General features: G+C 44.2%; 1 protein-coding gene across 1 annotated transcript; it reads right to left on the bottom strand.

Moving 5' to 3' along the window:
* Positions 1-4,387: 4,387 nt before the first annotated feature.
* Positions 4,388-5,373, bottom strand: LOC148090415 (testis-expressed protein 13C-1-like). Its single transcript, XM_087829451.1, is given in 2 exon segments — positions 4,388-4,759; positions 4,876-5,373. Coding segments are annotated over 2 exon segments (870 nt in total).
* Positions 5,374-9,296: the final 3,923 nt, after the last annotated feature.

Raw genomic sequence — 9,296 nt, forward strand, 5'->3', positions numbered from 1 at the left:
GCAGAACCCTGAGGGTGGAGGGAAAAAAAAGGAGCCAACGTTTTTGGGGAATCAGAGAATTTCAGTGGCTTGTTCAAAGTCACACAGCTAGTGAGTGGTAGAGCAAGTATATAAACCCAGGCCTCTCTGGCTCCAAAGCCCAGATTTTTCCCTTAAATAACTTACTGCCTTTACCTGCATGTGCCCAGCCCAGAATGAAGGGATAATCAACAGCCAACGTCAATGATTCTGGCCAAAAATTCATGTAGGTTGCTATGAAAAAAAGTGAGTCCTGAAATATTGGGTAATCACATTGAGCTTTGGAACAGGTAAGCCCAGGGATGAATCTGCTTTCAGAGACCTACAGACATTCCAATGGACATCAGAGTGTGTTGTGAAGCCCTAAATAACCGACCATGAGATTTGTTCATATTACACTATGGATTACAAAGGCTCTCAAACGTCAGGGCGCATCAAAAATACCTGTTAGGCCTCACCCCCAGGACTTCTGGAGTCAGGTCTGGGGTGGAGCCTGAGAACTTGCACTCGTAACAAGTACCCAGGTGATCCTGGTTCTGCTGGTCCAGAAACCAATGAGAACCACCAGATTAAAATGTACTATAACATTACCTAGTCTCATCTGTGTCCCATCCTCCCAAAATTCCAGGGAGCTATCAGCACACACATACACATGAGTATCACAAAGCCAACCCCAACCCAGAAAACAGAGCTTTGGCTTGCTGTCCCTGATGGTCCCCTTCCTCCTCAGTGATCTCCCAAGTAACCAAGTCCTCCAGGTAATCAGGCCTCTGAGGAAAGAGAGAAAGCTGGTGGGGCAGGATCACATCTGTGCTCTGCCCCCTCTCTGCCCCTGTACCCAGCAGGTAGCCAGTCACCCCCATTTGCCTCAGGGAACATTTCTCTTGTTAACAGACTGTCTAAGCCTGCCTGTTTTCCAGAATCCTGAGCTCCTTGATGGGATTGTGCATAGGAGGGAGGGAACAGTGCCTTGGAAAACAGAAATGCAGGAGGGAAATTTCTACCGAGAGGGACGGGCCTCAGGGAAATGGTGCACATAGGGTGGCTGGACACCAGGCATTAGGTCTCCTAGCCTAGATAGAAGCCCCCTCTCCACCTCACCTCTCATGCCCCATGGGCTCAGGAGCAGCAGAGATGCCCATCTTTGAGGGACCACGTGGACTTGGACAGTGAGGGTAACAGGGAAAATCACAAAATGATTGAAGGCCCCACAGTCTCCCCCTCCCATCCTTGAGTAACTCTCAGGAAGAGGAGGGGCCCTTCAGTAGTGCATGCGATTGACTTTTCACCTCAGCAGGATGGAAGGAAGATACAGATTTAAGCTGCAGCCTTTGAGTAAACCTGCCCTGAGATACACACTACATAAGACACCACAGGGAAGTGCACACGCTTTATTTCCAGTTAGAATTTTAAAAATCCTGACAAAGGTTGAGCTTGGTGAGCTGAGACCTCAAGGGGGAAACTCTAGGACATCTTTTGTTCAAACAAGAGGCTGATCTGACTTCCCACACCCAGGCTCCATCTGGGCTCCCCTGTTGCAGCAGCAGCAGCTGCCTCAGGGGAGTGTAGAGCCTGCTCAGAATACACCAAATGGAAGGGGCATTCTGAACAGTGCCTATCCCACCCAGTCCAGTCTATGTTTAATCCAGTTAGTCCTCCCAAGAGAAGCACGATGTCTGTCCTTGGAATTCCTTTGGCTCTTCATCCATTCTTGACTGGAAAGGGGCTTACGATGAAAGTGGCCGAGGCTCAGGGCTCAAGTGTATAGCCAACACTCCTGGAGCACTGTCCTTCTTTAAGACAGTCGCCCAGTCGTCTTTCAGGCAACCAGGACAGCTGTCCCTCTCAAGGGAGGAAATCAGCAGAGTGCCAGAAAAGTCCTGCTTGCATTCTTGTGAGGCCATTTTCCTGATCTTTGCCACTGCCCATTCGTCTCCATTGGAATTAATGTGATGAGCAGTTCAGTCATTCAAGTCCTTCCATGAAAGTCTCTTTGACTTTGTCCCCAAAATTGTAGAGATGGATATTAACGTTATTTCATTGGGATTCACCCAAAAGCCACAGTGCATGCTAGACAAAGAAGACATACCTGGTCTACACTGTATCTCAAATTAGACTCTCTTCTATCATCTAATCCTTGAAATTATTTTGTCTGGCCCTGCCAAGGCAAGTGCATAGCTAATTTTTAAGTTGATAATTTTGTATGGCCCCAGAATGATGTTATTAATATACGAATGGCCCTTGGCAGAAAAAAGGTTCCCCATCCCTGATCTAAACAGACTCATCCACCTGGGTAATAATGTGTGCATCAGATAATAACATATAACTGTGGTTCCTAACAAATAGTTTTTACACAATAACTTTTTGTTCAATTAATGAATGAATAAAACTCAAGAAAATTGCTATAATCTCTAAAACTTAATACTACCCTCCCAACCCCCTTTGAACTATGCTATGTTAATCCCTTTACCCCAACAGAAGAATTAAGTTCTAACAAAATCTATCTGCTCTCCCTTGTTCTAAGATATGAGCCAGAATGTCTCCTATTTCCTGACTCCTTCACATTCTTTTTAGCTCCAGCCAGTTGAGGTGTCACTGAGGTGAAGGCTGCTTGCTGAGAGGCAGAAGGGTATTTTGTGAGGATTCACACACTGGGAGCCAGAGGTTCTTCAGCTGCATACAAGTTCCTGGAGCTTAGAGACACAAAAAACAGGCCCTCACCTATGAATGTTACAAAAACCAAATCAAGAAACGAATATGAACACTGCTGCAGTTTACAGCGTAATAAAAGCATTCTCAAGAAAAAGCAGTGTTCACAGAATATAATGTATTTTATGTTCTAAAAGCATTGTCATTCTCAGTCAAAGACTTAGAAAGAGGGTATTATGGGAAAGAGGAGGTTAAAGAGAATACAGAAAGGAGAAAAAGAGACTGTTTCATCATGGCAGCCTCTACAGGGTGTCAACCAATTGAATTGGTAGCAGCCATCCAGGGTTTACCACCTGTGAACCTAAATGCAATTGGAGACATTTTCCTTTAAAAGATTAATGAATATTCCTCAAAAAATTAAAAATGGAACTACTGTGTGACCAAGTGATCCCACTTCTGGGAATATAACCTAAGAATCCTGAAACGGCAATTCGAAAGAATATATGCACCCTTATGCTCATAGCAGTGTTATTTACAATAGCCAAGATCTGGAAACAGCCCAAATGCCCATCAGTAGATGGGTGGATAAAAAAGCAGTGGTACATTTACACAATGGAATACTACGGGGCTGTAAAAATGAAGAAAATCTTACCTTTTACGACAGCATGAATGTACCTGGAGATTATTATGCTAAGTGAAATAAGCCAGTCAGAGAAAGACAAATACCATATGATCTCACTTATATGTGTAATCTAATGAACAAAATAAATTGACAAACAAAATAGAAACAGAGCCCTGGTGGGTGTGGCTCAGTTGGTTGGTGATCTGCCCCTTGCACCAAAGCGTTGCCCGTTGGATTCTTGGTCAGGGCACATGCCCGGGTTTCAGGCTCGATCCCTGGCGGGGGGCGTACAGGAGGCAGCAGATCAGTGTTCCACTCTCACACAGATGTTTCTCTTCCTCTCTCCCTCTCCCTTCCTCTCTCTAAAATTCAATAAAAATATTATTTTAAAAAGACTCTAATTTAAAAAAATAGAACCAGAGGCATGGATACATGGAACAGACTGACAGCTGTCAGAAGGAAGAGGGGTGTGGGGGACTGGATGAAAGAAGGTGAAGGGATTAAACAAGGAACATATATGCATAACCCATGGACACAAACAATAGTGTGGTAAAGGCCAGGGGAGGAGAGGGTGGGGGCTGGGTGGAGGTGGGCAAAGAGGGGGTGTATGGAGACATCTGTAATAGTGTCAATAATAAAAATTAAGTTAAAAAAGATTAATGCACATATTCAATAGAATCTCATATTTCTTTAAAACAATCACACTATATACATACATATACATACATGTGAAATATGAAATTGAGGAAAAGAGATCAATATGTGGAAATAGATATATTAATGTTAAAATGTCTATTGCTTGATGGTAGGACAATGGCAATTTTTGTTTGCTAGGTTTTCAAATTTTCTATGGTGTAAATAAAAGTGTCTGATCAGAAGGAGCCTCTGGAAATTGATTTCTCTTTGGAGTATGTGCCTGTTCTTTTTCTACATCCCTGAACTCAGTGAGGAGCTTGTTTGGAGCCAAGGTATCTAGATTTTCTTGCAATTTATGGCAAGCCAAGTGTCTGGGGAAATTATTCACACTCTAGAGCACAGGCAATCCCAATCCCTCCCCCTGAGGGCTGAATTTCTCCTCTTGCTGGGACTCAAAGGCCCTTACCTTTGGGTAGACGACCCCTGAGGTTGCTGCTTCTCTGAGGTTGGGTCTTGGCTGCAGCTGTGCTCCGAAGGGTTTATGAAGTGGGGCTTCACAGGACCTTCCTCTTGGCCTTGGCTCTCCTCGCCACACTGCAGTGCTATCTCCTCCTCGGACCCAACTGCAGGGCACCTGCCAGGTGGGTAGACCACCCCAGGAGGCATCTGGGGGTCTGGGGGTCTTGGCAGGTAAACTGCATCCATTGTCGAGGCCACCTGGTCCCTCTCCTTCTGGGAATCTGCATCCAGCCTACGCTGCCACATCTTGGCCAGCACCTGGTTCCGCTCCTCTACATTCAGCGGCCATGCATCATACCCGAGCAGCTGGGGCGTCTGTAATAGCGTCAATAATAAAAATAAAGTTAAATCAAGTCAGCAATAAAAATGAAGTTAAAAAAATGTTAATGAACAGATTCAATAGAATCTCATCTTTCTTTAAAACAGTACACACTATATTATTTTAAAGAATAGTGGGGTACGACCTGCTGGCGCCGCTTCTCGGCCAGGAGCAGCTGCCCGCGCGCGGCCTCGCGCTGGTCCTGCGCCCGCTGCAGGTCTTCGCGCGCCCGACGGAACTGCCAGAGCAGCCAATCGCGCTCTTCGCGCAGCCGCTGCAGCTGGGAAGCCAGAGCCCAGGCTGTCGCCTCGTGCTCCTGCAGCCGCTCCTGCAGCTGCCGCACCCCGCGCGCGTGCTCCTCGCGCTGCCTCGCACCCACACGCACCCCCAAGGCCAGCGCACTCCAGGCGCAGGCCCTCTTGCTGGCGAGCGGCACCTGAGGGTCGGTCACGATGCAGCGCAGCTCGTCCTCGATTTCGCTCCAGGGCCGCGCGCTGAAGGTGGCGTAGAAGTCGGGGCCGCCGCCGTTGTTGAGCACCTCTTCGTTGATGAACAGGACTATCTCGCTGTGGCGGAAACCGCTCCCGGCGTCCCCCAAGGCTACGGCCATGGCGGCCTAGTAGGCCGACCCCCTGCCGCTTCTGTGGGAAGCGGTGGCCACCTACCGACTGGCCCCTCGCCGCCTCTCACAGTCCCGCCTCAGTCGTTGCCCAGTCCTCGCCTCCTTCCTTTTTCACTCGCTAGTTCTTCCGACAAAGAGTGAAGCCAATTCGCTTACCACACGACCACCTATCGGGGGCGACGAGGTAGCACAACACACATCGGAGTTCTGTCGGGAGGAGTGTGGCGACCCACCGGCGGTGGCAGTGCGCCCCCTGCTTGGCGGGCAAGTTGGGAGCTGCGCGGAGCTCCGCCCTGGAGCTACGTTGCTTGGCACAACGCCTCCTACAGGGCGAGCGGGCTGGGAAGCTGCGCCGGCGCCTTCAGCAAGCCCAGAGAGACTGGACTCTTGTTTCCGAGTTTCTGACGAACAACACTAGACACACTGAATAAATTTCTAACCTGGGGGTAGGATGAGTGGGTGTAAGGGAAACTCTGCTCCCATAACTCTCAGTTGCTATGTCAAACTTTCTATAGTCTCATGTTTGCACTTTTCCCTCCTCATCCTAAGCAAGTGACCTTGGAGTTCCTCTCATTAAGAGCCTCGGTTAGACCCTCAGCCCGGAATCGAAGAGTCGCGGGTTTGATTACCGGTGAAGGGCAGGTACTGGGATTGCAGGTTTGACTCCACGCCCTGGTGGGGGTGGGGGTGGGGGTGGGGTGGGGGTGGGGGTGGGGTGGGGGTGGGGTGGGGGTGGGGGTGGGGTGGGGGGGGTGGGGTGGGGTGGGGTGGGGGTGGGGTGGGGGTGGGGGTGGGGGGCTCCTGCAGGAGGCAACCAATCAATGTGTCTGGCGCATCAATGTTTCTCTCTCTCTTTCTCTCTCCCTTCCCCTCTCTCTGAAAATCAATGGGAAAAAATCCTGTGAGGATTAACAATAAATAAATAAATAAATAAATAAATAAATAAATAAATAAATAAATAAAATCCAGTAATTGAGCCTCTAAGTCCCTTAGCTTTCCTTGATAAACCCTATCTTCACACTCTAGATCTCAGTCCCTCCTGTTCCTTTGCCTCAGGGACTTCCATACACCTTATTCACCCTCTATTCCCAGCACCTCCTCCCTTTCCTGTGCTACTGGATATTTTTTCCCATACAGTAAAATGGTTCAAGTTCCCTCTGATCTTAGAATAATTTCCTCCCTCTACCCCTTCTCTCTTCTTGTTAGAAAATAGTCTACACTATATCCACTTCATTGTGCTCCTTTCATCATTCAACCTGGGGCACTTTGTTTTTTGCCCCCCTCCAATTTAGTGAAAATTCTCTGATAAGGTCACCAGCAGTCCCTACTCCAGTACAAAATCTAGTGGATACTTTGAAAGTTAATTTTCACATGATTTTTCAATAGGGTTTGATTCTGTTGACCATTCCATCCTGTCTTGGTTCCTGCGACATCACATTCTAGTGATGTTCCTCCTATCCCTCTGCCTTATCTTTCTTAGTTTCTTTAAACTGCTTGTTCTTCTTCAGTCCAAGGCCCCAAAGTTGGTGTTTCCCCAGTTTTGTCCTCAGATCCCTCCTCTTTTCATTCTATATGCTCTTCTTGGATGAGCTTGTTCACTGCCATAATTTTAAATACTACCTCTATCACAACTGTGTATTTACAAATTAGACTCTCTCTTTTTTAAATTTTATTTTTCAATTACATTTTACATTCAGTATTATTTTGTGTTGGTTTCAGGTGTACAGTGTAGTGGTTAGACAAAGCATATACTTTACAAAATGTTCCCCCGACATTTCTAGTACCCACTTGGCACCATACATAGTTATTACAATATTATTGACTACACTTCCTATGCTGTACTTTATATTTTCACTTTCTTGATAGTGTCCTTTGAAGCATAAAAGTTTTCAATTTTTGATGAAGTCAAATTTATCTATTTTTCTTTTGTCACTTGTGCTTTTGGTATTTAAGAAACCATTGTTTACTCCAAGATCACAAAGATTTATGTCTGTTTTTTTCTAAGAGTTTTCTAGTTTTAGCTCTTACATTTAGTTTTTTGATCCATTTGGGTTAATTTTTGTATATGGTATGAGGTATGAGTTCAAATTCTTTTTTTTTTTTTTTTTTTTTTTTTGCATGTGGATTGTCCCAGCAGCATTTATTGAAGACAATATTCTTTGACTATTGAATGGATGTAGCACCATTTTCAAAAATCAAATGGCCATAGATGTGTAGGTTTATTTCTGGGCTCCCAATTCTATTCCATTGATCAATATGTCTACCCTTATGACAGTGCCATGCTGTTTTAATTACTCTAGCTTTGTAGTAAATTTTGAAATTGGCATGTATAGGTCTTCTAGATTTGTTCTTCTTTTTCAAGATTATTCTGGATTTTCTGGGTCCCTTACATTTCTATATGAGTATTAGGATCACCTTGTCAATTTCTGAAGAAAAGAGGAAGTTGGAATTTTGAAAGGATTATATGGAATTTGTATATCAATTTGGGGACTATTGACATTTTAGCAATATTAATCTTCTAATTAATGAGCACAGATGTCTTTCCATTTATTTTGTTCTTGAATTTACTTCAAAAATACTATGTAATTTTCAGTGTACAAGTCTTGCATTTCTTTTGTTAGTCTTTTCCTAAGTGTTTTATTATTTTTATACTATTGTAAATGGAATTGACTTGTTAATTTAACTTTTGAATTGTTCACTGCTAGTGTATAGAAACACAACTGATTTTTGTATCCTGATCTTTTATCTTGACAACCTTATTATTAGCTCTAATAGTCTTTTAGTACATTCCTTAGGATTTTCTATATATATATCAGCAGCTAGAGGATTAGAGAGGTGGGAAAGGATGTCATCCTCATCCTACTTCTCATTTGTGAACATGCTTGTTTCTGATGTAAGTCAAATAGTTTTCTGAGTCAAGTTAACTGTTTTATGAATGTTATATCATTCTCTTCTGGGAAAAAAAAAAAAAAAAAAGTTTTATGTAAGCCAGACTTCTAAGGCTGACTTGAATTATAGAATTTTCTTTGGTAAAGACAAAGCAGACTAAATTAAGGTGGCAACTTTCTCTGTCCACCTTCCCTTTCTTCCAAGCAAAAGAGTTGAGAAAATGCCAAGGTAGGGTGAAAGAACAGTTCTTTGAACATCTTAATGTTAAAATTTTGAAAAGATTTTAGTCGAAAAGTTCAGATACAACCTTAAGTAGGTGTAGGATTTGACAAGACACTGTTTGACAAAATGTAGTGGACATCTATTCTATCTCCCACTTCACATTCATTCACCCTTCTTTGGTACTATCACTTCAGTTTTCCTCAGGAGGATCATCTCTCCCTGACTTTCAATCCAGGCAGGTTGAGTGGTATTGCTATTACCCTGAGCTTCAGGGGTGGGCATGTGACTCAAGCCTGGCCAACTAGAAAAGTTGCTCCCTGTGGCCACAGAGATTGGTTCAGGGATGGGCACAGAATCCAAATCAAGTCAATGAGAGACTCAGAATTTTTATTTGAACTATCAGGGAAGAGAAACTATCTTTTCAAGTGGACATTAGCCTTTAAGAGTTTAGGTCTAGTAATGCTTGCCTATAAGGGAAGTCTATCTTGATTTGCAGAGCCTGAGAATGAAGCCAACATGATGGAGAGCAGAATTGAGAGATGGAGAGAGACTGGCTCCTAATGACATCTTTGAGTTCCTGAACTTGGCTATGCCTGAGGTCAAAATACACCTTGACTTTTCAGTGATTCAGTAAATTCCCTTTTATCTTTAAGTCAATTTGAGGGTTGTTTTTTGGTGTGTGTGTGTGTTTTTCAATTTATGTGTTCGTTTTGTTACTTGCAAACAAAAGAGTTCTAAATGATATACCCAAGGATACAAGATTAAGAAAGTATGAAGGAGGATTGAAAATGGAATGGGCA

This window comes from Miniopterus natalensis, chromosome X (genome assembly GCF_054644295.1).
Source record: "Miniopterus natalensis isolate mMinNat1 chromosome X, mMinNat1.hap1, whole genome shotgun sequence".
NCBI classification, from domain to species: Eukaryota; Metazoa; Chordata; class Mammalia; order Chiroptera; family Miniopteridae; genus Miniopterus; species Miniopterus natalensis.